The 27,924-nt window shown below is 44.9% G+C and overlaps 1 protein-coding gene across 3 annotated transcripts in view; it reads right to left on the bottom strand.

Annotated features, from left to right (window-relative positions):
• The window catches only part of LONRF2 (LON peptidase N-terminal domain and ring finger 2), a 35,393-nt gene extending 9,356 nt beyond the window's left edge, over nucleotides 1-26,037 (bottom strand). For all 3 annotated transcript variants that reach the window (XR_006018132.1, XM_042040509.1, XM_042040519.1), the window contains exons 1-9: nucleotides 25,069-26,037; nucleotides 10,221-10,339; nucleotides 6,834-6,956; nucleotides 5,736-5,897; nucleotides 5,067-5,292; nucleotides 3,000-3,096; nucleotides 2,523-2,637; nucleotides 1,171-1,292; nucleotides 190-348 (exon numbers count right to left, since the gene is read on the bottom strand). Coding sequence is in view for 2 of the 3 variants with exons in the window: in XM_042040509.1 (XP_041896443.1) it covers nucleotides 190-348; nucleotides 1,171-1,292; nucleotides 2,523-2,637; nucleotides 3,000-3,096; nucleotides 5,067-5,292; nucleotides 5,736-5,897; nucleotides 6,834-6,956; nucleotides 10,221-10,339; nucleotides 25,069-25,816 (1,871 nt within the window). In the remaining variant the exon portion in view is untranslated. The remainder of the gene's footprint in view (nucleotides 1-189; nucleotides 349-1,170; nucleotides 1,293-2,522; nucleotides 2,638-2,999; nucleotides 3,097-5,066; nucleotides 5,293-5,735; nucleotides 5,898-6,833; nucleotides 6,957-10,220; nucleotides 10,340-25,068) is intronic.
• Nucleotides 26,038-27,924: the final 1,887 nt, after the last annotated feature.

Raw genomic sequence — 27,924 nt, 5'->3', positions numbered from 1 at the left:
AAAATTACATCTTTGTGTAAAAAGGAATGTTTAAACTTCAAAACTAAGAAGTAAGCAACTTTGGTATTGGTTCACACAGGACTGGAAGGAACCACAGTGGTTTGGGGAGACAAGTACACTGTGCTGCAGTATTCCATTAGCTCACAGCAGCTTCTGCAACAACAGGACATTCTCAGCTCATCTCCTTACCCTTTTAATTCATCAGCTAAGCACATGCCAAACTGCTTGGTACCAGTTTCCATGCATCTTCTTATCATTAGGCGATAACGAGGTTCAAAGACATGGAGTGGACAAGGGATGGTAGGAAAGGCCATGGTACATACGAAGATGGGAACATCTTTATTCAAACTGTAAGAAAATCGTTAAAAAAAAAAATCACTTTTTTTTTCTGAGTGCTGCTATAGTCAGCATATATCCTTAATACAAGGCAAATTGTTTCCTTAGACTCAATCTTTGTAAATGCATATCTCTTCAATGTTTGCCATTTTCACAAGACAATGTTTCAGAACTCTTTTCATTTAATACATTAAGTAAACAATCCCTCTAACCTATTTCCACAGAGGAAAACTGTCAAGAAACAGCCAGTTTCCCAAAGACATGCATACTGATACATCTTGGATACACATGGCAAGATATTGGTGACAGCTTTTCACAGTAACAAAGTACTTAAGGACCAGCCATGTTCAAAGCAAGATGGCAGAGAATCCCAAAACTCACCCATTGATTTTGAAGTAGCCCACTAACCCACTTAATTTTTTTCAGGATTAACTGCATGTTTTGTTTTACTTTTTAGGTTACAGTTATAGCACAACATTCACAAGTCACTGACAAAACTGGATCCTTGAACTTCTCCTGACCTGAAGTATAACTCATTTGTAATTTGAATTCTACTCCCAGAAAACCCCCACTGTAACTCCTAAAGCTATTATGTTGTTTCAGAGGAAAAAGCAATTATCTTTATTTTAATAATATTGTTGTGCCTCTCCACCATCCAAGCACATTGTTACTTGTTTATCTGCGACATACACGTCAAAAATACAAACCATCTGGCAGGTTCATTTACAAGTTCATTCCTTTGGTGCATTTCCATTAGGAAATGACTCTTCTTCAGTAATTTAGATTGAAAAATACATTTTTGTAACAGCTGTCAGTAGTATAAAGAGAGCCTACTTTGACAATTCCTTCATTTCTTCCTCATAAACTTTCTTCCTTTCAGATAATTCCTCTGGCAAGTAATGGACTATCAGCTCTTCTGTAAGGACGGTCTTCTTGTAAGTTCTGCTTGCCAGAAACTACAAGGAAGAGTCAACTCTTAAGTCTGATAACAAGAAGACAGGTAACATCTCTTCCTCCCAACCCGTTCTTCCCTGAGGCCAAAGTGCTCCTTAGTTAGGACTGTACCAATACCTCACCCTTTTCAGCCTCCAGGCACCAAAACTTCCACTTCAGCATATGTGGTTCACCCCACTGTCTTTTAACTCTAACCCCATACCCTTTCTGGGCAGAAGTTGTACTACCAGGAAGAAAAGGCAGTCCATCCCCACTTTTGAAAAGATATATTTATCTTTTTCATCTACAGCTGTCAGCTTACTGGCAACAAGCACGAGTATGGGATACCTTATGTCTGCTGTTGACAAGTGTTGACCAAAGAGCAACCATTCCTCATTCACCAGAGCTTCCACATAAACTGGAAATATGGTATGAACACACCTATGGCTGGGGGTCACTAGGCATGAGCCTGATGGCATACTGGAAGCCTCCATTTCTTCAAGAACCAGCAAACCACTTGTCTACCACTGAATGCCAAATATATCCTTGAGTAAATGAGGTCTGCGCACAGCTTGATGCTGTTGGTACTGTCTTGTTCTGGTTTCACAGAATCATAGAATGGTTTTGGTTAGAAGGCACCTTTTAATGTCATCTTGTCCAACCCCTTCAGTGAGCAGGGACATCTTCAAATGGATCAGGTCGCCCAGAGCCCCCCATCCAACCTGACCTTTAACGTTTCCAGGGATGGAGCATCTACCAGCTCCCTGTGCAACCTCTTCCAGTGTTTCATCACCATTATGGTAAAAAAACTCTTACTTACATCTAATCTCTTCTGATTAAATCAACTCTTTCACTTTAAAAGCATTACCCCTCTACTAAAATGTCTGTCCCTATCTTTTTTATAAAACCCCTTGAAGAACTGTAAGGCTGAGATCAGGTCTCCCCAGAGCATTCTCCTCACCAGGCTGAACAACACAACTCTCTCAGCCTTTCTTCATAGGAGAGGTGTTTCAGCCCCAAACCATCTTCATAGCCCTTCTCTGGACTTGCTCCCCTTTCCCGAGGGCCCTGTAGCTGGATGCAGGACTCCAGGTGGCATCTCACCAGAGAGGGGCAGAATCACCTCCCTCACCCTGCTGGCCTCACTGCTTTGGATGCAGCTCACAAGTAGAGCGCAGAAAGTCGCCACATAGATGCTTTCAGAAGAACACAATTTTGTGCAGTTTTCTTCACTGGGGCAAGGACATACTTACTTCTGACAGCTTTTCCTTGCAGAGCGGGCAAAGTGGATTATGGTCAAGGCAACGCTCAAGGCATTTGAGGCAAAAGGTGTGTCCACAGGGTGTGGTAACAGGTTCGTAGAACAACCTTAACATGAAAACATGGAACAGAAAAGCTAAGCTGCCAACAAAAACAATTCCCAATGTGTGGAGAGGAGTGACTAGTCCTAGCTGTTTCTTTCTTTCCTGCTTTTGTATAAAGCACAGGTGACAGTGTTATCTAAGGATACAAAAAAGGTTTTCATTTTTAGAAGTGGTAAACAATGGAGAACAGCATACATAATGGAGAAAACCACATCTGTAAAGATTCACCAGATGTAAGGTTCAGCAAAAAGGAACAGAGTAATGATTTAGACATTCTCTGGCAGGCTTCTCTTCTTACACCATGAAAACTTTTTTCAGAAGCTAGAGAGGCTTTGTTATGTTAATGCCAGGTCAACACAGTCATACCTCATGCAGAGGGAGCACTCAAAGTCTGACGCATCCACCAGAGTTGTTGGTATTTCACTTGAAGTGTCAGTGGTGTTTTCAGGTAAAACATCTCCATCTAAGTAGTCAAGAAGATTATTACAGTAAATATGTAAGCATTACTGCACTTTCCGATGTTCTTTATACTGTTGATTTTTTCACAAAAAACCTGATTTATGTATTTTCTTTTCTAAAGTTTTGTTTCAAACAAACATATTTCCCATCTAAGTTTTAGATTTTTTGGCAGGAGATCTTTTGGAGAGCAGAGGATGATGTCTGTGGCCAGAGAATACACTTTAGAGCCAAATACCCATTATTTGCTTCTCCAAAAATGATTGTGTTGTGGGTTTTTCTAGACTAGTTTTTAAAAGATTCTGCTATTGCTTTCCCACCACCACCCCCACATCAGCCAGACCAGATGTTTTCAAGTACATTAAGTCCAGAATTTAATTTGTTTACACACAGTCAAAATATTTCATCACTGTTTATTATAGATTTCTCAGCAGGGGTAATTTTTCTTACAAATATAAAAAAGCCTACATTTTTCTAGACTAGGCTGTTGTAGAAATCCCAAATTTCAGACAGCTTAAAGGACTACTGGAGTTGCATTAGCTAACACTGCTTTTACTAGCTCAGCAATCTGCAAACAGAGGCTAAACACTTCACTTAAAATTCTGCCCAGATTGATTTTTGGGAGTGGTTTTTATCTCTGGATTAAACTCAGTTTAAGGGTATGCACTTCAAAATTCACAGCAGCATTATTTAGGCTCAAAAGCTATCAGCTCCAGCTTCTGTTGACATTTACACAAGCAAATTCTGCAATTTCTTTTACAATTTGCATCTTTGTGATGAGTTGCAACAGAGTCATGACTGCTGCCTCCACATGTTTTTTATTAACCAAATTCTTGACCATTAAAAAGCTCAGCTTTTTATGTTAAGTTAAAACACTAGGATGCTTTGTTAAAGAGTAATTTATGCTCAGCATCTGGCTTCTCTGAAGCACAGACAGGATAGGTGGTGTGTGGCCTACAAAGAAAAACAATGCTATCTTTAACCTACATCTCACATGTTGGCATTTAGTAATTGCAAGAACCTGGCTGTGTTAATTCTGCAAATAGTAACATGGCACTGGGACCTAGCACAGACCAGAAATTAGTGCTTATGGGTAAAACACGATCTCTGGCCTTCCCTGTGAAGATACAGGTGGGTCAGATTTCACAATCTATTTACTGAGTCTGCAGTTCACAGGCAAGTACAGGGTTTTTTCCTCCACAGCAACGTGATCAGAAACTGGCCATCTATTGATCTTTTGCAGAGCAGACAGTTGTACTTGCAGACCTGTAACATTTTGAGGCAGAAGTCAAACTCGTCAAGATGTGGGTTTTTTTTTTAATTTAAGGGGAAAAATTCACACCAGTACAGCAGCATTTTCAAAGTCTATGTTAACCAATAATTACACGACTCAGTGAAGTATTGCCTTCAGCATTTTTAGCCCTGAGTAGTAAAGCCACTCTGGAGGTCTTTGTTAGAAGCTTGAGAAGCATACAAATTGTAAGCACAGCTATCAAGTAACAGAAAACTTGGGGGCAGGGGCTTGTTACCCTTTAAAAGGCTTCTTTGTTTGCTTGGAAAATTTCATGTTAAGTTGCATGTGACCGTTTCTAATGCCAGTTAAAGATTAGTTTCCAGGCTTACTTCATCTTTCAATCATATAGAAAGACAATGAAGTTCAACTATAGCTGAGATCCAGAAAATGGAAACTGTGGCACTAGCAACTCGAAGACTAAACTGTGAGTGGATTACACACACGTTACAGTGGAAATGGCCCGTCTGAGAAAGAAAAACACAGTTTTCATTCAATGAACTTAAACTGCTCTGGAATAAGGTAAATAGGTTGTTAGAGCAGAAACAGACACACCAGAGTACAAAATATTATGCCAATTCCTGTACGGAATGTTTTATTGACACCTATAAAAAGGGAGGAGTAAAAAAGTTTACAGTTTTTCAGTATGTGAAAGAGAAATCACTTTTCTAAGCCACAACACAAACCTTTTTTAAGAATCTTATTGGGGACATCCAAGCTCTGCAAATCCCTCATGTCACTGGACAGCTTTCTTTTTAAGCCAACCCCAGGTAAACTGGAGAGAATAGCTCCCAAAGACTTCTTGTTGTCTTCAAAGTAGAGATCCAGAACATGATGGGTAACAGAAGAATCAGTGCTTCTGAATACATCGGACTCTTGGGACGGGGTTTTTGTTAACCTGAACATAGTATCCTAAAAAAATAAGAACAGTTACATACAGCATGAGACAATTTTGTTCTGCTTTTACCTATTAGTTTTATCAGCAATAGATCAATGTTCCCACAATGAGCCTAGCAATGAAGAAAGGTCTGTATCAAAGGTCACTTCCCAGTTGCATGAAGCTCTCCCTACAGCGCCTGTCTAGAAATTATGTTCCTGTCATACCAGATCTTCAGTGGAAAAAACCCACAACTACAACTGACCCCCACATGAAGGCATCACATTGTTTTCTGAACAAAAAGGTTCGCTCTCTTATTCTTCTGAGGAAGTACATCCCAATAAGAGATCCAACAGCAATGGAAAGAACAGGCTTACCATGAAAGTAAGTGCCTACATGGGTGCAGACAATGTCACACAGATCAGAAAGATCCATGTGCTACTTTTGGTATTTTTATGTTGAACACTTTTTGCTTTACCTTTGAGGACCCAGCAACAGAGTTATCTTCCACAGCTGACTGTGTGTTTATGCTACTCAGAAACGCAGGTTTCAATCTTGTATGGGATGTTCGACTAGAGAAAGGTGCTGTTAGACTATCATGCACATTTTCAAAGGCTGGGAAAAACATCTCACACATTATCTAGTTAATTAGGAGAGAAAAAAAAAAGAAAAAGTAATAATTACAACATAGATATTTATGTTCGTGTGACCACAGATACACGAACTTCACAGTTTCTAGATGCAAAGAAGCTTGCAACATCCAGGACATCCTGCATTCCCCAGTGCCCATGGGAAACCTGAATGGCAGTCCCCACCACAGTCACATTCCAAGGTGCTCTTCTGGTGCCCTCCTCCCTTACCAAAGGCTTCTGCTCCCCAAGAGCATCCAGGGCAGCAGTCTGTTGCATCGTTCTCCTGACCTACCCATCTCCATTTTGACACTCAGACCCTGCCTCCAGAAGTCTTTAGACCATGGTCTTCCATCAAAACCAGTTAACAGAGATGTGTTTAAACACTCCTTGTGCTCTTCACCCATCTCCTCCATCCTCAAGCAGATTTAACCCCTAGCTTAAAGCTGTGTAGAGTCTGTTGCCCCTCTCACCAGTCCCCACCAAGCATCTTGCCAAATCCTCGTTTCATTTTTATAAAAAGCTGCCCATATGGATGGTCACAGAGAACCTGATGATGGGCTGTTAGCACTTAATGTGTCTAACTTCCCATAAGGGACAAAATGCTACGAAGACTGCAGGATTTTTCCAGGACAGGGCAGCACACAGTCTCCTCTTCTCAGTCCTCTGCCACTTCCCACATGAAAGTAACTTTCTGATGGGTACTAAAATTAGCAACTTCAAGCCTACACAGTGGAATTCACAAATATATAATCCCTCTGGTTGAGGCATCAACTAAACCCAAGAGGTGCCTCACATAGCATAATGCTAAAAAGGGTTATTGGAGCATCTACTGAATCAAAACTATCCTTTGGGTGTTTACTATCACCTGAAATACCATTAATTTTACTTGGCTGTGGGATTAAAAGCAGCACAATGGCCAAGTAGCCAGTAAATACATTTTATACCTTTTGGGCTTCTTTCTTCATTGAGCTCCATTCAGGATTTAAGGCAACACAATAAAGAAACTCCTTCAATGCTTCCTCAGTCCTTTCCAATCCAGAAAGAGCTTTTGCTTTCACATAATGGCCCTGTTCACACAAAGGAAATGTACAAATCTAGAGATCATTTCTGAAGTGGCAGCAAGACACCAGAAAACAAACCTGGAAGTTCACAGCATTCTGCAGGTGAAGAACAAGATGCTTTTTGGGTAACAACCTCTTTGATACATGTGACTGAAAGAAATTCAGTCCCTTCTGGTGTAAAAAGATTACCCAGGAGCCCTCTGCTGCATTATCCCTTGCCAAAGGCATTGCTCATTTCCTGAGAGAAGAGCTGGGAATGAAGAGGGGTATTTGTCTCCCCAGGGACAAAGTCTACTACACATCCCACTGTGCTTGGATACATCAGAGAACAGTTTCACATACCAGGACAAACTTAAAAAGTAATGCAGCTGCACAGAAAAGGCAGTGGGACAAGGCAGCCTGGAAGTGGCAGCTCAGAGAGTTCAGGATAGTCACTTCTCCTGGGTGTCTTACTAGGATAGTAAAATTATCTACAGAGACAATTTTTCACCTGTTTTATTTGGCCCAAAACCATAATGAATTTAGGGCAAGTTACCAATGCTTAACCTGAAGCATTTTAACCCACCCTACCTCTCCCATGTTCTGGACTCACACATCCACAGCCAACAGGTACGGGTAGCCAGCTTGGGAATAAATCCTATTTTACTTGTTACTAGTAGCAAGAGAGGAACACCTCGCCTCTGAACTTTCCTGCAGATATCAAACTACAGTTCTAATCTGACTATGGAAATTAGCTCCTTCACAATGAAAAGAAACTTAAGAGTGCATTTAAACATTTCCCTCTTGCTTATTAGACAGAAGTGTGCTCTACAAGCACCACCTCTGACCCAAGAGAACACCTCTAGCCTGTACTGAAAGTACAGCTTCATTCATCTAAGAGACTGGCTAGATAAGCAGATCCACTTTTCGTCCTTCGTAATAATGATGAAAGATCTGGTATCACACAATCCTCCTGAGCAGCTAACTCCCTCATTCTTTCAATACTGTTGTCCAAGCTGAGACCTGTTAAGATCTTTACCATTCCACTGGAATTGGAAGAAGGAGGCTCATGCCAAAAGCAAGTAGCAGGCACTGCATAGGCCAGGTTAATTAACAAAATAACCATTTGGTGACCTGTACAAGAAATCTCAGTACACATCGATTCTTTCCAGGCGAGATACATTTTTCTTTTCCTCAATAAGGTAAGAAGAGAGATAGCATGAGGCCTGACCCTGACCTTCTTACCTGGATGCTTGCACAGCCTCCATAAAACCTTTTACACACATGCCATCAGTGTCAGCATTACTTCACTGCACTGGGAAGCCTACAAGCTTGTTTGGACTCGTCCTTCAGAGCTGTAAGAGCAATGTCCTTATCCGACCTGCAAGAGAGGACTGAGCTGGGCTGTCCACAGACAAAGTACCTAAAGATCCAACACCAGGACTTAGGCCTAGGGACTAGAGAACCCTGTACTTCAGAGACTACTGCTGCCACCTTCCCTTTCCTATTTTCACATACCCCTGCCAAGCATCAAACCCGAAACTTGAAAGGGAGATCCAAGCAGGACCATGTGCAGCAGGCAGGAGGGCACCACTGTCTACCCTCCATATAAAAACACAACTGGAAAACACTCCCTGCCTTACAGAGTCTAAGGACCTGGTTTTCATAGCAACTGAAAAGAAACCAACTTATCTACAGCTCCAATAACTACAGCATATCAAGGAGTTTCACCAGTAACTCAGCAAGCTATTACATCTGTTATCAATATGCCAAAAGATACCAGTTAGGTGAACACTTGCATCCTAGGAGCTACTCCCAGAATTAAGTCTAATTTTATGTTGGGTTTGTTTTTTTTAACTACACAGCAAATGTTTGAGCTAATCTCTGCCACTGGATGAGATGCTGCAATACACAAAACAAAGCAGATGCCCAGAACTCCTGGGGAACATGGATTCTGGGTCAGCACAGCTTATGTTGATGTCCTCACAAACATGAAAGCACAAGTGAAGTATGTCTGAGACACTGCTGGTTACGCCATGATGACAAATTTCATTTTCAATTAATATTCTTCAGAGATGTGATTAATGAAACCTTTGTCCGCCTACGACTGACACACATCACATTTCCATGGATTCAGGCAAACAGAAGACATTTCAAGAAAACATCTGAACGTGCGTAATTCATTTTTCTCCCTCTGCACAGAAACCCAGCCAGCGTCACCCGAGGTGGGATTCCTGACTTCATGAGAAATTATCCGAGATAGAGAAGCAAACTGGATGCAGGGGAAGATTATTAACTGCCTTCCAACATGAAAGGTTTTAATGGGTGACAAGACAGATAGCCTTCAGAGACAATTCCCTAACTTGTCAGAGACTCGGTGTTGCAGACAGCACCTCTCTGCTTGCCCTGCATCATCCCTAACTGGGAATGGAGCACTAGATGCACAGCCCTGCTTGCTGAGGCAGAAGGTCAAGGCATTTATGCAACACCTCCTTACTCTCCTTAGTCTCTGCCTAAAATCCTTCCACAATTCCCCATGCTATGCTCTCCCCAGAAAGCACGCAGAGGCTTTATCTGCTCAAACCTGTGTTGCAGTTTTGCTACTGATAGGAGAAGGACTGACTGCAGGTGTAATCCTAAGTGGGGTGAACTGTTGGACACCCAGTCCAGCTTCAGGCAACCGGTGGTAATGATGGGCACCATGTGTTTCTTCCATTTCTCTCTCCTAACATCATTCCTGACACTTGCTTCAAACTGCCCACTGCTCCTTGTAGCACCTCCTTTGGTTATGAAAAAAATTGCAACCCCTCTATGAAACACCATGACACAGGTAGACATCACAGATATGATATTTTAGGATTAAAGAGGGAAAGAAAATAATCCTGAAATAGAGTCTGGGTTGCTCCTCAAAAAAACACACTGGCCAGCAGGCTGTCAAAGCCACCCATTTCCATGGGACACATCGTCCCAGAGAGACCTGCAGGGCCATCCTGGGCTGCCAGAGCCTTATGAACGGATTCTGCTGCCAAGCTGCAGCACAAACTGTAACAGATAAAAGGCACCAGCATGAACAAAACCACATCACCAGCAGCCCACCACCAAAATCCCACCAGCTGGAGAGATTCTGAGGACCTTCCAGACTTGTTCTTTGAAGAACTTAGACATTTTTGGCCCTGTTAATGCCCCGATGTTCTTCCAACAACAGCCCCAGCAGCGCCGTCCCCAGCACAGAGAGAAGCCCTGAGAAGAAGCAGTTTTCATTTTGGTCTTTACAAGAGGCAAGCACCGTACCGCAGGCCAGTGGGGCTTGTTTCGGCAGAGGATGTCTGCGTCGTGAAGAGCTTGCTGGTAGTTTTTCATCAACGTACAGAGTTCTGCCCGCTGTGCTATTAATGAACACTTGCAAGGAGCTGGAAAACAAAAACAGTTGCAAGGAACTTCATTAAAAGAAGTACCAGGACATGTTAAATATAGTAACCTCATATGCAGCCACCATAACCAAAAAAATCACTACTTCACACCCATTACATTTATACTCTCCTGTAACGGAAAAAGAGGCAATTCCTTCATTCTTTCCTGCTTAAAATATATTCTTCTCACCCTGAAGCAATCTCTGTGTTTTATCTAGCAGGACATATTTCATATTCACAAAGAGGATGCCACTGCTCTTCTCCTCATCTTGCTTACAGGACACTTTAGAAAGCAAAAAGAAAAAAGCTGCAAGTGTTTCTACCCTCAGCGTGGAGGAAGAAATCACCAATGCAGGACTTCAGCTAAAGTGTTCCTGGAAGCCATTAAATAACAAAAATGCACGCAGCCTTTGCACTTCATATCCGCTTGCCTTCCCAAAGGCAAGCAAACCTCTCATGATCATACACCTTGCCTCCACAAATTCATGAATCATTCAGTTCACACAGATTATGAACTTCCCAGACATTATTATTCTGTCCTTTCCTAAGGTCTCTGGAACACATTTTAATTTCACAGAACCACAGAAAAACTGGCTGATCCATGTTCAGCCTGTCCACCAGGACCCCCAGCTCTCTTCGCAGATCTGCTGTCTAGTCCAGCCCATCCTGTTGCACAGGGTTGTTGTGTCCCAGCTGCACCTGCCTTTGCAAAAGTAGGCAAGGCTGGTCAGCCTTGCTGTTGGTTTGAAGGGCAGCCCTGCCCCCCAGCACATGAATCACTTCTTCCTCTCCCAGTCTTGTGCCACAGACAAACTTGCTGACAGCATGCTCTTCCCTGTGATGGAAAGTGTTAATAAGGTGCTGAACTGTGTCAACCCCATTACCAACACCTGGGCAACACCACTGGCAGCCATCCGCCCAGCACGTCTCAAGCCATTAGGCACCACCTCATGCCCCTAATGGTCCAGTCAATTCTCCACCTCCCTGCCACAACTTCCCCAGCTCAGCAAGGACACTGCAGCAGGCTGCGGCAGCATCCTTGCAAAACACACACTAAGTCCCAAATAATGCTCTGCTTTTGTTCACTAGAACAGTTATGTTATTTTAGGTGATGAGATTTATGAGAGATTTACTCTTGGTCACTGTTGACCTTCACGTACTGGGAGAGGCCTCCGGAAGGCTGGAAGGTGGCTGCTTGCAGCTAAGTGCAGTAATCCTTTCCCAAATGTGAGCTGGTTAAAACTGTCAGAACTGGTAATAAACTTTACACAAGCTCTAAGGTGTGCTGAGACACAGTATCACATTTCTGCAAATTTTAACTTCACATCCAAACTAGCTCTCCCAAGGCTTTTCCACCAAGTGTCACCTTATGCATGTTCACACACAGGGCTCCTGTCTCCATACCTCTCCTGCTCTCTTCAGCCTGATTTGGCTTCACTGTTTGGATCTCACTTCAGCACCAGCATCCTAAACATGCCCTCGGTAAGAACACATTGCCCATACACAGCCCAGGTACAAACACATCTGCATGGACACAGAGTGAGTACAACTGCTGCAGGTGCCACCACTTATTAAATTCAAGCACCTACCAGGAGGGATGGCCCAACACCACATCCCCCTCACACCTCCCCCCCCTTGGGCTGATGCTCCTGCTTGTGCGGCAAACCAGGCTCATGTGCTTGCACTGGGAACCAGAGCAAAGAATCAATTGACTGAAAGTTAATTCAATAGCTGTGGCTGTTGTTGAGGAGGACATAAAAGCCACACTAGTCGTAATCCATAGTCAAAAAAGGTAGAAAGATTTTTTATTTTCTCTACTGCTATTCTTATACCTGTTCACAATGGCTGTGGCCTAATTTAAGATTGGCTGCTTAGCAAACAATGACAAGGCTGTCTAACAGTGACCATTCAGGCAGTAAACAATCAGCTATACAAGTAAAAGTATAGTTGCTACATATTATCCACAAGTTCTTCTACACTCTCAATGTCCCACAAGAAGAACATCCTCCCCTTGTGTCCAGAACATCTTCTCTTATTGGTATCTTCTTAGCCTTCTCTGTGAGTTTTACTAAAGCTGCAGAATTTCACTGTAATATTCTCACAAGTAAATTCTGACTCTGTGAGAATGTCAGTCCAGCTATCAATCTCATCAAATAGCAACAAATAAATAGAAAGGTTTAAGAGGATCGGTTTCCCCTTGGCTAGTTCACTGTACAGCCACGCAAACTTGAGTGCCAGGACACTGGATGAGAAGGAAAGAAGCAGCAAGGAGTGTTGCCTTTTTTGGCTGTAGTGTGGACTGACGACAGATATACTAACTGCAGAACAACAGATCTGGGCTGATGCTTCCCCACTGGTCTCAGACAGTGACAGCTAGAGACTACACTTAAAGAGCTCTAAAAAAGCTCACATGTTAATAAGGTGCTGGGGTTCTGTGCTGTTTTTTGCTTGTGTGGTTTTGTCATGGTTTGTTGAGGGGTTTTTTTAACTACTACACGTGCAGACTGCTGCATGGAGTGACCCACGTTTCTACCTAATAGTTTTTTAAAAGACGGCAAGTTAAATAAAATCGAAAGCAATTAATCTAAGATCTCCAAGCAAGTTTTTTTTCTTTTAGCAGATGCTCAAATATGAAACTATTTAGTTTAGCTGCATTTGAACAGTAAGTAATGCATACTTTGTATTTCCATCTTTGTCTGCTCTAGGGTATCCAGGTTCAGGGTATGCAGAGGGAGGTAGAAGCAGCAAGAAGTTAGGTACCTCAACAGAAAGCAGGGTGTGGGGTGGGGAAGTATTTCTGGCACCATAGGGAAAGGAAGCAGTATGAGATTAGGGGGCAAAGCAAGTCAGCTTGCTGCTTCTGTTCACTACTGAACATTTTAACCACACTGATGCTTTCCAGCACTCTTCAGAATGGTTCGTACATCCAACAAACCCAGAGAGAGAACAGCTTCACCAGCTCCTTTTCAGGAACTTGTCTTCAGTGCAAACGTTTTAAGCAAAAAAAAGCCATCGCAGAGCACAACACTGTGGCAAAGGCTGCAGATCCTCCTGAAGCACAGTCCAAAGGGTCTCACAATATGAAAAGAAAATAAACCAACATGGAGGCAAGCCAGAAAAAGCTACGTGTACTCAGGGCTCATACCTCTCCTTCACTGAGACTCAGTCAGAAAGCATAAGGTGTGGCCAGCCCATCTTAATGAGTAACTGGCAAGGAATGTTTAGTTAACTGAGAGAAAGGATAAAAAACCCCAACAAACCAAACAGCTTTGCTAAAGAGAACAGCATTTATGAGGCCACACTGTAACAGGTCTTGTACAGGGAGATGAAGTATCTAGACTAGATGCCATAGCTAGAGTGGTGCCCAGCCACCTCCATTCAGGCTCACCTCAGTCACAGAGCAAGCAGTGCAGCCTGAAATCTTACTGGCTCTACACCCAACCAATGCATTCCTAATTCCCAGCCTCCTGCTATCAGCAGGACTGTCCCAGGAGGGTCCACGTCTCATCAGGGCAAAGCTAGATGGACTGAAACCTCATTCTTTGTCAGTGGAACTGAGGCATCAGCTGGCTGACTCCAACTCAGGGTGCACGTGGAAGTGGGATGAAAAAGTGAATATCCAGCTGCAGCCTAAATAACTATAGTGTTTCTTGTAAGTGCCATGATATCGAGTTGTTCCATGCCACAGTAAATGCTGTGATGAAAATAATTAGTCACAGAAGGTGGCAAGAGAGGCCTTGAGGGTGTACAGAGTTTGTGAATACTGCTAGATGCCAGTATACAAGGATGCCAGTGTTCAAGGCCAGGCTGGACAATGCCTCGAGCCCCCCAACCCAGTGGTCTAGCGGAAAGTGTCCTGGCCCATGGCAGGTGGGTTGGGACTAGATGATCTTTAAAGGTCCCTTTCAACTCTGTAACATTTTGACTCTACAGTATTTGCAATTAAAAAAAAAAAACCCAAAAAACATACCCGAAGAAACAATCCCAAAAGAAAAAGCTGCACAATAGTAGTCAAAAGTTTGTTTTAAAATAAGGCACTCATTCTCTCTTCTGGAGATAAAGAGCAGGAGAAAAAAAGATTTCTTTTATGAAATGACTTATTATTTCAGGCCAAATTAAAAAAGAAAAGTGTAGAAAATTTTACTGTTTCCACAACACCAGCAGATGGCATTTTGTGAATCCAACTCCTCCTGGGAATCCACAGCTGCACAGCAAAATTTATGTCCTTGTCAGCATCAGGGATGCAGTACTGAGGCTCCCAGGATCTGCAGCTCCAGGCAGCTGGGACACAGAGACTTCCTCCAAGACACAAGTCCTGGAAGTCTTCCCAAGCATCTCCCTTCCCCCCAGCCATAATCTCACTGTACCAGACAAACCCTGGCCCATACAGGGCCCAGAACAGACATATGTTTGGGTCTTTGCCTCCTGGACCCTCCTTTGGACCACCAAATATTGCCTATTCTGAGTGTGGTTGTCAACTTGGATTTCTCCAAAATCAATAATTTTCCTCTCACACCACCTTTGTGCTCATCTGCATGTTTGTTACACTGTGCTTTTACTTATGCAGAAGATAACACCCAAAATAACTTTTCCAGATATGCCCAAGTATTCAAGCTTTTAAAAAAAGCTATTCTGTTGAGTTTGGAAGGTTGGTAGGACAACAGGGCTCCACAAAATTTCCTTGTGCCAGGAAGGCAGTTAGAGCAATTATGAGAATTTGCCCAACTGAGCGCAGATGATGATAGAAGTTTTACTGTAATAAACTACACTGCCATTTCTTCCAGGAACTCAGAACAGAAAGAACAAGCTTAAAGTTGCTAGAACTCTCTAATTCTCCTTACCTAACAATTCTTTGTAGAAAATCGCATCTTATTCGCACATATCTCAATACTAAGCACATTTCCTTGAAGGCATGAGCAGAACTGAAACAGTGTCATCACAAACACCTTTCAGTCTTGCTTTTAAGAGTCAGCCTGCACAGTATTTCAGCAGAAACTTCTCTCACATTTTAAAGAAACTTCTGCCCTGGAAAGAAAAAGAAATTTGGCTTGTTTTGCTACATTATGCATTTAGTTCTGAACAATTCAGTATCGAAAGCCTTTTAATAAGCTTGAAAAATAATATGAAGCATGTATCTTCATTTCAGTGAGAAATTAGCAAGTTCTAGTAAATAACTGAATAGCAAATTAGCTTTTCTCCTCCAAACTTCATGTAAGCATGACAAGTCCACACACAGAAAATGGAGGCACAGAATGTTTGGTAGGGGAAAAGGGGGTGGCAAAGAGAAAGGGGCAGTTTAGATAAAATAATTAGCAGAAGTAATAAAGACATTCAAGACATTAAAATAAAACTTCATTTCACAGCAAAGATGGAAACCAGGGTCAGCTTCCCAAACCTGATTATGGAGGGCAATGAACATGACCACATACCTGCAATCAGCAAACCCATGTTTTCTAAATCATCAGTCTACCTTAACTGGATTAACAGCTGGACTTTAAAAAGTATACATACTTTCTGAATATTATGGCTTTTCCTCCTTGCATTTACATCACCGGCATCTTCCTGAAGTGATCAAAGACCCCAGAGAAAACATGCAAGAGCTTTTAGCGCACAGAGAATGCAATAAAAGATGGCTCTTCCTCCAGAAATCTACTTGTGCAACCAAGCACCCTTCCACTGCACTTACAAGGCAGGCACTTGTGAACAGTACTCTGCAGGCAAATGTAACACCCATTTCCCCTGGGGGACCAAGGGATCAACACTGGCAGACAGTAGTGTATGGCCTTAGGAACTCTTGAAATAGGCTGTGGTGAGCATGAGGAGCTCAGGGCACCACCATCCTCCACTTGGAGCCTGTGCCACCAATTTTTAGGAAGATGTAATTTTAAGATTGAACTCATTTCTTTCCGGCCTCTGTATTTTTTGCTGTCCAAAAGCCCAGGCTTAAGAACACAGATCTTGCAGTGTGCTGAACAAAATGCTTTAGATTCTAAGCAGTTTTATTTCAGGCTCAGTAAGTCCTCAGCTAGGAAGCTCCGTATGTTATTTAAAGCTGGACTGTCATCACTGCTAAGCACAGCTAATCACTATACCCACCATTACTCAGGAGAAACACTGTGAGGCAAGTTGTATGCTACCCAGAAGAGCTGCTACAGATGATGCAGCTAACTTTGCACCCTCGCTTTTGTGCTGTACCTTTGGCCTCATGAGGCAGAAGCATGCCAGACCAATTACATTAACGTACGGTTTAGTCTGCATGCCCACAACTCCAAAGCCAATGATAACCTTCTTCCCAAACCCGTAAGTCATAAATTGCAGCAGCAAAGTCCCAAACTCAAGAATGTCCCAGCACAGAGCTAAGTGTAATATATTAGACCATTGCTCCCTCCTATGCAAATCCCAATCTTTCAACACTCTGCTAGATGTCTGCTACTCTTTCCAGGTAATATAGCATGAAGCAACACTCCCTCCCAGTATTTTCAGTTCCCATTCTACCCTTTGGACATTTGGGCTGCTTCACGTGATGTACCCCAAGTCCATCTATGGCCTCTTGGCACTAGTATAATAAAAGCAGTAAGTACACAAATATGACTCATTTTTCAATGCTTACTAATTCACCCAGGACTTAGTTCAAGGCTGGGAAAGGTTTCCTACCAAGCCTCAGTCAGAATGGAATTATCCTCTCACACAGCAGGTACAGAGACTGCCTCAAATCAAGATATCTACAGATCGAAGTATGATATAACAAACAAGATTCAAAATCAAAACCAAGAACCTCAAGGGGTCAACCCCCTGCCAGATGTCCAAAGCACTCAAGGAAAAGTTCTGACCCGCCCAAAGAAACAGGGACCTATGCTAGGTGCACAAGAACCTGTGACTGCAAGGAGACTCCAAAGACACCACTGTAATTCGCAGACAGGCAGGGCCAGCCAAGTAGGTCTCCCACGATCACAGTTTAACAAGATAAATTTACAGCCAGATATTCTATCATAAAACTACTGTCACCAGCGACAACCTAGTAGCCTTCTTTGACATGATTAGTACATAAGCTACATTTCTACAAGTTACCCTTCAGGTCTTTTTAAGCTCTTTTTCCAGTTAAAGCTTGTTTCAGAATTTCTTTTGCAAAAAGGACCCTCTTCCTTCTCAGTTACTACTCACCCCTTCTGTCCTCAAATAGAGTGATCACTTACTATATTTGCAAAAAGAAAAGAGTACTGCAATATCCTACTAATTTTAAGATAAGGAAGCACGAGTCAGTTCTATAAATGTCTTCTCTCAAAAGCAAAAGACATTCTGTTATACTTTATCAAAGAAAAAAAGAAGAGTATGCTGTTTGAAGAGACTTCAAAAATTCTTCAAACTTTGATAAGTACATATAGTTCATTCTCGAGGATTGCTGAAGTAGTTCAATTATTTATAGGAAATTACATCTGGGTTACATACATGAAGGGGAAGGGGAAAATACAATTCTGTTCCATTTAAGATGGGGTAAGTTACATGAGCAATATTAATTACTTTAAAAAAAAACCAACACAAAAAACCAAAAACCCACAGCAAGACTGTCTACTGTACAGCATGATGCCTTCTGCCCTTCACCAGTGACGAATAAGCCTCCTGATCACCTTGGCTCTGGTCTTGCAGCTTGGCAAGAAGCAGACCCTCCTTCAGCAGACCCTCTGCAAGAAGGAAAAAAACTTCCAGAGATCCAGCTACAGGACCTGAGCACTCAACCACAAGCTCTGTACAAACCAAGAGTAACATGAGCTTCCACTCCAAACAACTTGACATGTTTCCAGTGGTGACATATATGAAGTATCTACTACTGTTTTTCAAGCACTAGTTCACAGTAAAACGGGGGAACGAGGTGGGGTGAAGGAGGCACTGAGGGGCAGAACTCTGCAAAATATTTCAAGTTTAAAAATAATGCTAGGATGACTGCAACAGTCTCCAGGTAACCTTGACTCCTACTTTTACACATTATTCTGTCTGCGTAGAACAGCACAAAGAGGTTTTGGAGACACGCTTTAAGAGGATTCCAAGATATGATTTTAAAGATGGATGGGAAAGTTCCTTTTTTAGCACAACTCCTCTAAGCAGCAAGCAACTACTATTTTTTGTAGCAGGTAATTTCAGAAACACTACCTCTCTCATTCTTCTTTTAAAGTCACCTTCCTTTAGGAGTTACAAAATTAAATATTCTTCTGATAAATTATTAAAATGACTGAACCAGTTGCTGTTGCAGGAGGAGTCATGACAGCTGTCTACCATGGCTTTTCTGTTGTTTTTGCTAAATGGCTGGTACAACATCAAAGATTTACTTCTTCACTACTTCAAACAGGAAAGTGTACTCAAGACCCTGTGAGGAAGGAAAATTTGGCCAACATCCTTTTTACCATATCAGGAAAAGACAAACGATCTTATCTTTTAATAGCAGCCTCCTAGAAATGGTGTACAAAAGAAGAGCCCATTAAAGTGTTCTAATACATATAATTCACATACAAGTCCATGTAGACACTCTCTAGCAGTATTCTTCGAATGAGACTTTGGGGCAAACACACCATTAACGAAGGCACAACTTTACAAAGCAGCAGAATTAATAAAACACATACGATGGCATCAGCCACCTCCATAAAAATTTAAGCACAGCTCTCTAAAGAGAGTTCAGTAGCTTCCCTTTACAGACCGGGACTCTGCTTCTTCTGACCCTGACCCAGGACTAACAGAGGAATCCATCACCAGTCAGGGCTGCAGTAGGAAAGCACCTGAAGGCTGTTCCACCAAGTCCACCAAGAAATTCTGATCATCCTTTCTCCCTTATCTGAAACAACTCAGACATAGGCATGGAAGGAAAATGCCCAAGCAAGTTGTAGAAGTGGCTGCTCCTGGTCAACCTTGACAAGAACCTTTTTCCCATGAGAAAGTGCGTACCAAAGATCATCTGCAGCCATAAATACCTATGTGAGAATGTTTCAATTAAGTGGCCCAGAACACTGGGCCGTGGAGGCTCTGTGGGATGTGTGAGAGTGTCCGAGATAAAGTAGCAAGAAACATGGGTTCTGCCATTTCTTTGTATGATTGGTTAGTCTCTTACTTACTGGCTGCATAGCTTTGATTCTACAATTTGTAAACAAGAATCCTATAAATACTCCTGTGTGCTCAATAGAGATTCTGTTGACTTAGAACAGGGTCCATGTTTTTTCCAATCGCTTACACAAATTATTTCTGGGGCATGGCAGAATACTTGCCCATACTTATCTCATAGCTGTAAGCACTCAGTCTAACTCCAAGAATGCTTGGCTTGAAGTTTTACCTATGCCATGCTCTTCAAGAAGGAGTGCAACCCCACAACCTGTCATTTACCTGGCAGGAAAATCTACAGCAATAGTTCTTGAATCAACTTGCATTGAAGGTCTGTAGCTTCCCTTGTGTCTCTTTTCTACTGCCTCCTGGCCTGCCCCCACCCCCTTAATTCAATTCTTACAACGAGAGAATGTGGAAAGCATCAGATAAATCTCCATTAATTGCTTGACCACAAAAGTAAGTAGTGTTGAGCAGCCACAATAAGCTTTCTTTTGGATCAGACCAATTTATGGTGCTCATGCACTGGGATGAGGGGGGAGGGTTCTCCAACATCTGTCCAAGAGAAGCAGATTTTCCTCTTTCCACCAAAGCTCAGGAAACCTCCTGCATTTTGTTTCTAGCAACACCACATCCACCACCCTGTGGGCCAGAGGTCAGTGAGCAGCTCTTCACCCTGGGAGATGGAGCATCCCCAGTGCCTACACAGCAGCATCTCCCCTGCTTGCCTGGCAGCACTGCTACTTCTGATGCTGCTTTGGGCTTGGTACAAACTCACTTCCTCTCCTTGGCCTTTCCTACACCATCCTTTATCCACTTGAAACAAAGATCCACATAGATGTATATGCAAAGGAGCCTTTTCTTCCAAAGTCCTCTATCTTTCACTGTGTTTTCAAAACTGTGTGATAGAGTTGAGCTTTATCTCCAACGTGCTCATTCTGAAATGGAGGGGTGGTACTAAAATCCTGGGCAACGTGAGCAGCTGCATGCATCAGCTATCCCCCCCTGCCCCAGGACAATCATATTTCTGCTCAGAAACAGCCCATCACACTAGAAGTAAACAAAACCTCTTTGAGTGTTTGCTGAGCTCTTACAGCTCTCCAGAATCAATGATCTTCTCAGGCCTGATAAACTTTGCAGCAGCGGGTAATTACACACTGAAGCCAACATGTCTCACACAGAAACAGGGTGTCCTGGAACGCCAGTGTCCAAATAGGATGTGTGCCACCCTGCTCGGATCCCACTGTACAGCACACAGCAAGCAAACAAGAAACTGCTCCATCACACCACAGGAGCCAGGGCAGGGTCACCCCTCCACACCCAAAGAAGCTCATTCAAGATTAGGGTCAGGTGGGCACAACAGGGTCACAGCCCTTCCCAGCAGAGCCACAGCCCTGCGGGCAGGCTTGAGAGACCACCCAAGACCTGCAACTGCTGACACAGCCCAGGAACCAGAACTGCTACAAACCAGCAGCAACAGGAGCCACAGAACTACACCCCTGGGCTTTGTATCCCTGAGCAGATGTCTTCAGACTTACTTACAGGAAAGGCACAGGATGCTAACAGGCTGTCTCGATACAAAGAAGGGCACAGAGAAATTCTGGCTTAAGGCATGACCCAAGACCACCCCAAACTTCTCACACTCTGCACGCATGTTGGCTTATGAATGTACCCTCACTCAGAGGATAGCTTCATCTCTTTTAGAGATGTACTTGAGGAAAGCTCTATTCACAATCTTCCCAATGAAGTAACAGACACCTGTTGCCTCTGTAACTGAGAACTGCTTTGGAGAAATAAAAAAAACCAAAACCAGAACACACTCCCAAAAGCACATCCTTAAAATACAATAATTTGTCACTGAAATTGAGCTTACATTAACTTCAGGCACACAGCTTAAGGAGCCTGGATATAAGGAAAAGACTGTACTCCTCCCAAGCACAGTCCCTCCAGAGAGTATCTCCATCAGAGAGAGCAGCAGGTGAAAGAAAAAAGGGTGCAGAAAGCACATACCACACAAAAAGACCCAAACAAACAAAAGAAAACAACCCCACAAACAAAGCAATCCTGCACACATATATCATATATTTCAGTTTAATTAACTTAGGAGTTCATACAATCAAAAGACTAGTTAAAAAATAAGGGATGTCAGAGAGGAAGCCCACCTCTGATTTCCACACAAATGAAATTCAGAAAGCTGGGGTAATAGCCATGAGAGCAACATTTGGACAATACTTGATATTACGATGGCTGAACACCATAAAGTTTGGCACAAAAAGTGATCCATCTGGAAACAAATGCTTTCTTTCAAGCGGCTTGACATGTGCTTGCTTTGAAGCTGTGGTAATTAGATACCTTACAATAATGTAGGATCTATTCCAATGTCTATAGCAGCAAAAAAAAAAGGCAGTGACTTTGTATAAAACAGAAGAGATCACATCTCAAGAAGACTGGAAGGATCAAATAGCAAAGCTGATTTTCTTAAGAACAAAAACCCCTACTCAACCACACCTGAATCCATAGCAGACTGTGAGAGTGAACATGGGAGCAGCAGTGCTGTTGTAGATGTCATTGTTAAGGACAAAAGATGAACATACATGCTAAGAGTATGCATTTGTAAGCCTAACTAGTTCAACTAGAAAAAGCTGACAACTTGAAGGCATGTAGACCTCCTCCTAGGCCTGAAATACATACCAGATATTTCAGATTGCACCAGGAACGTAATTCAAGAATTGAAGCACCTTGAGAACTAAAGTGTGAATCAGAAGAGAGAAGGCCACAATCAGAATGAGCAAAGTGATAGGAAAACTTGCTTTAATATTGCATCACACAAGGCTAGTTGTTACAAATAGAGTAGGAAAGTATTCCACAAAAAACACCAGTAAAAATATCCCACTGAAGTGCACGTACTGCCAAGAAACCTGAAATTTTACCTAACTTTATACCACAATTGTATAATCAATGTGTTCATGTGCCTTCAGTCGCTAAAAAGAAATTTTAACGATACCCAGGCCCTTTACACTCAATAGCAATACACAAGCATTTGCAGGTTGTAAAAAAAGTTATTTTCTCACACATTAGAAGTGTGTTCAGCCTGGAGCAGAGGAAACGGAGGGGACACCTCACCGCAGTCTACAGCTTCCTCACAAGGGGAAGCAGAGGGCCAGGTACTGATCTCTTTTCTCAGGACCAGGGATAGGACCTGAGGAAACAGCATGAAGCTGAGTCGGGGGGGGGGGGGGGGAGGTTGGATTTTAGGAAAAGATTTTTCACCCAGAGGGTGGCTGGGCACTGGAACAGGCTCCCCAGGGAAATGGTCATAGTCACGAGCTTGACAGACCTCAGGAAACATTTGGACAATTCTCTCAGGCACATGGTGCGACTCTTAGGGCTGCCCTGTGCATTTAAGTCACCCATCTGCTAACATTTAAGTACTGAACAATCAGAAAAGAGCCATGGGGTTTTCTTTTTTTTTCTTTATTTACCAAGATACTTGGCTGGAAAACAAGAAGGCAACTCCAGCATGCTGAAAAGCAGTACCTGATAAACATGTGGCGAGAATTTAAGAACATGAGACTCCTACACAGCAGTTCAATTTGTGAGAAACAGCACCGGCATGCAGAAAACATCAAAAAAGATGACGGGCTGGGGGCATGGGCTGCCCTTCATCAGCAGGAATTCAGATCCACTACAGGATCCTTCCCCACATGTCTAGGGAAGTTACAACACATAAGCCTATAGCTTTTGGTTTTCAAAAGCTAGCAAGACACCTGTTATTATTTCCAGTTACAATTTTATTGAAAAGAAAAAATTTAGTGCCACTGACAGAGTGAAGACTTTCTGAACACATTCCCAGGCTGCTTGGAAATCACTAAAGACAGAAATAAGGACACTGCAAAAGAGTTATCTTGAGACCCTGATGCACAGCAGCCATAGCTGGAGATTGTACTCCAGCGACAGGAAGGGGAAGGAGATGTGCTGTGTGAGAACACCAGCAGCACACTGCAGTCTTCCCTCTCCTTTCACCCCCATGCAGACACAGCAAGAAGCAGAGACAACAGTGAGAAACAGTTCTCTAAAAAACTCTTCAAACATAATTTCATCAACGAGATGCTATTTTCCCCAGCAGTAGGACCCTGAACCCAAAATATTAGGAGGCTTCACTACTGAAAACTCACCGTATCTACCAGTGACCTACATTAAGCCTCTCCCCTCCCTCTGCTTCACCTTCCTTCTTGGGCTCCATCCTGCCCTACTTAAATAGGGATTACTTCAGCTAAACCGTGTAATAGTTTTATAGGGACACTCAGCTAGGACTGAAAATTTGTCACATCTAGCTGGAAAAGTAGAAGAAATAGTTTCTGCAGCCAGCATCAGCTGTGAGGAGATAGTATGCTATACTATCCCATCCCAAACTCTTCTATCTCCAATGCCTACCATGAAACTGTGGCAAAAAATGAAAGTGAGTTAAAGACTAGCGTAACAGCGAAACTGTTTCTCTCCACAGCAAAAGAAACTAAAAAAAAAAAAAAAAAAAAATCAGAGCCATTTATGCCTGCGTGTAACAATCAGGATTAAGGAAAGCAATTTTACTCAATGCAGGGAAGGAGCTCATTCAGAGAGGAGCAGCACGGTTTTCCCTACACTTATCTTTCAAAGACATTTACCCGCAGGATTTCGTCAGTGTTAAAACGACGGAGGCTTTCTCTCCGCTTCCTCCTCGACTAAACCGGACATCCATCACGCTGAGACCGGAGGAGCGGCAGATCCCGGGGGATTTGCCGAGATCCCGGCTCTCCCCAGCTCCACGCCTCTCCGACATTCACGGTGTTGTACCACCCCCACTGCTCGCAGGGCAAACAAGCCGGGCGCACGCACGCACACATCCACTACTACAAGGCTACAACCGAGCGAGCAGGATCCACCTACTACTCGGAGCAGAGCCTGAAAACAAGCTGGTTTTGATAAACTAAGGCTGCCATCGGTTTGGCAGAGGAGGAAGGCAGGCATTTTTATTTAAAGCCAAGCTCTTCAGAGAACACCCTGCACACAGAAATACTGCGTACCAACAAAGAGGCTACACTGAAAACACGGGCGGACCATCTCTCCAAGGCTAAACGCAAATTAATCTGAAGTATTTTGCACACTGTAAGATAAAGGAAATTTTCTGAGCCTTTACACCTACTGATATCTCATTAGGTGTTTTCAAAGCTTTTCTCTTGCTGAAGGTGCAGCTGCACGTAGCTGAATGATTCACATACTCATTTCTTCCACGAAGCCGCGGCGGGGCTCAACACGACCACTACGGCGTATCCTACACTAAATGATGGCTTCCCCATAAATAGGAAAGCGGGTTTGCTAGAAATACTGCATAATGAGTCATCGGCAGCGAGCAGCTAAACACCAGGCACCTTCAGAGCAAGGACAGAAATACCAGTGGAACAAAAATAGCCATTCACTGGAGCGGGGGGCGGGCGAGAGGAGACCCGCTGGCAGGATTCCCGCTCGTAACCTCCCCCAGGTGCCCTCTACCATCATTCACCGCAAACCCCCTCCCCGCCCGGCTGCGGGGGCCAGCCCTGTGCTGGCGAGCAGCGCTGCCCGCGCCGCGCTCCCTCCTCCTCCTCTTTCTCCCCGCCGGCGCCACTCACCCATCTCTAGGGCCTGGTTGTACTTCTCCAGGGCGGCCGGCAGCTCCTGGCGCTCCCGCAGCGCGTCGCCCTCGGCGCGGAGCCGCCGCGCCCGGCTCTCGGCGCCGAACCACTTGTGCAGCAGGTTGCCCAGCACCACGTTGACCCGCGGGCGGCCGGCGGCCGGCGGGGCGGCGGCGGCAGGGGTCGGCTCGGCGGGGCGGCGCGGGCGGTGGCAGCGGCCGCAGTCGCCAGGCTCGGCGCAGCGGCGGCAGTGGGTGTGCCCGCAGTGCAGGGTCACCGGCTCGCACAGCAGCCGCCGGCACAGCGGGCAGGCGAAGAGCTCGGGCGGGCGGCAGCACGCCGGATCGCCCAGCCCCTCGCCCTCCGCCCCGCCGCCGCCGGCCGCGCCGCTCCCCCAGGGCGGGAGGCGCAGCTCCTTGTCGCGGATGCTGAGGGCGACGCTCTCCGCCAGCTCCCGCAGCTCCTCGGGCCGCAGCCGGGCCAGCCGTGCCGCCGCGCCGTAGGCGTCCAGCGCCTCGGCCATGCGGCCGGCCCTGGCCAGCGCGTCGGCGCGGCGGAGGCACAGGCCCCGCTCGGGCTGCGGCAGCCCCGCCAGCTCCGAGCCGTAGATCTCGGCCGCCAGCTCGAAGTTGCCGCCGCGGAAGGCCTCCTCCGCCACCTGCAGCATCTCGGTGCAGGGCCCCCCCGCCGCCGCCGCCGGCCTGGCCCCGGCCGGCAGCGCGCAGGGCCCCGGGCCCAGCTCCATGCCCGCGCGGCGCCGCCGGCCCCGGGCCGCCCTACTCCATGCTGGGCCCGCGGCGCTGCCGACTCCGGCTTCTTCCTGGGAGGGGACGGCGACGGAAGGGAGGGAGGGATGGAGAGGGGGCGTGTCACATCTCTGCAGCAGGGGGGCGGCTCCCGGGAGGGGGGAGGGGGAAGGGGGAACGGCGGTGGGAATGGGGGGCGGACCGGCTCCCGGCTTATGTAAGGGGCGAGCGGTTGGGTAAAACCACCCGAGGCCGGCATACGACCCCGCCTCCCCGGGAGCAGCGGTGGCGCGGCGGGAGCTCCTCTTGCCTGCCCCCGCCCCGCGCCCGGCCGGCCGCCGCTGCCAGGTGCCGGTGCCGCACGTGCCCCCCCCCGCACGTGCCCCCGCGCCGCCGCTCCCGCACGTGCGCCCGGTCCGGCGGCGGCTCCCAGCGGGAACGGGAACGGGAGCGGGGCTGGGGGGGCTTCCGCCGTGCGGCTCCTGCTGCGCTCAGCCTCTTCCTTCCCGTTTCCTGGTGCCCGGCCTTAACTGCTTCCTCGCCGGGACTGCCGGACCCTCCTGTCCCATCGCCTCCCGTCCCGCCGTGCGCCGGGACCCCCCTCGGCGCCGCCCGGCCACCGGGCACGGCGTCTCCGCCAGCAGCACCGCACGGGGTGGGTCAGGGAGTGTTATCGGTTGTTTCTTTTTATTTCTCCGGTCCCCGAGAAAGCAGGTACTTGCTGTCTCTTAAATAAATAAGTAAGTACATTCATACACAAATAAAAAATAATAAAATTTCCCAAACCCCACAACTGTTAGAAAAAAAATCCTTTTCTGTAAGTGGCAGCCTCGCCAGCACAGCTTGGGATCCACGAGTCGTGCTGAGCGCTGGCTTGTGAATCGGCTGCAACAATAAAGATAATGCAGCTGGAAGTTAGTTAATCATGCGTGAGTCAGAGAGGAATCCAACTTGCTCCACAGGAATAACAGGAGCGGAAAAAAAAAATTAGGCAACGTTTATTTTAGACACAGCTGTAAACAAACCTCTCTGAGAAGCGGAAAGCCTGTCAATCCAATGGGGAGATACCCATGTCCAGCTGCTTTTTGGGCTGCAGCTGGACAGCAGAGGGGATTTTTGGCTTTGCCTCTCTCCTGCTAGGCCTCTGGCTCCCAACTAATAGCCTCAGCCCACATCAGGAAAATCTCATTCATTAACTATTGTACCAAATAATCTTTATACTATGAAAGTGTATTGATTTTCTAAATAGTATGGTATTAACTTTCTTTAAATGTATATGGTTTATGTCATGTACTGCATAGTCAGGCTTAAGTAAGCATCAGTATTCATGGTGGAGTAAGCATGACCAAAGGACACCAGCTAAGAGCAAGGAGCAGGACCTTTGTTTCTCAGATCCCCAAAGCCATTCATGACAGATAAAGGATACCTCTTGACTACCAAGATAGCGCCAGCCATCCGAGCCCCTCCAACACCTCTGTGAAACCCTCCTCTTACTTGGCATCATAGATTAGAAACTGTAGCAAGACTGACTCGAGGATGTCTAGATCAATAAAGAAGCAGGTGGATGATGGCTATAGAAGTATTGTTGGTTTTCAGAACTGTAAGATGTTTGCAGTATGTTCCTCCATGACTTACCCATTTTGCACTGTTTGTGCTTCTAACAGTTGATTCTTTGAGCAATGTTCACTCCTCCAACAATTGTACCATCCTCCTTGGCTCAAGGTTTCTATCCAGAAGGTGACCTTGGCATCCTGTTAGTATTTCATCATTCCCTTTCTTGACATGTTCACTTGGAATTAAGCTGGAATGGAATCCCGTTGCCATTTTATCTAAGTCACTTAGGGACATTATTCATAGCATAGGGGACAGAAACATTGTGGCTAGTTCTATTTTGTGGTATCAAGGGCAAGCCATAGAATCTTGGACAGATGATGAAAATGCAGACTCACTGCTTGAGCCACCCCACAGCATTATTCTCTTGTTCCTATGACCCCAACAAGGAGCAGCAGCATTTTTGCTGACCGCCCCCATCCCACTCATCTGGCAATTAGGCTCCTTGGCTGGGAACTCTCCAGCTGCCCTCCTTGCTTTCCTGTGGAAGAAGACT

This window comes from Corvus kubaryi, unplaced genomic scaffold, assembly GCF_017639235.1.
Source record: "Corvus kubaryi isolate FWS band 111438036 unplaced genomic scaffold, C.kubaryi_AGA036_p1.0 133, whole genome shotgun sequence".
NCBI lineage: Eukaryota > Metazoa > Chordata > Aves > Passeriformes > Corvidae > Corvus > Corvus kubaryi.
The sequence above is the reverse complement of the archived record's forward strand: the minus strand, read 5'-3'. Positions and strand labels throughout refer to the sequence as shown.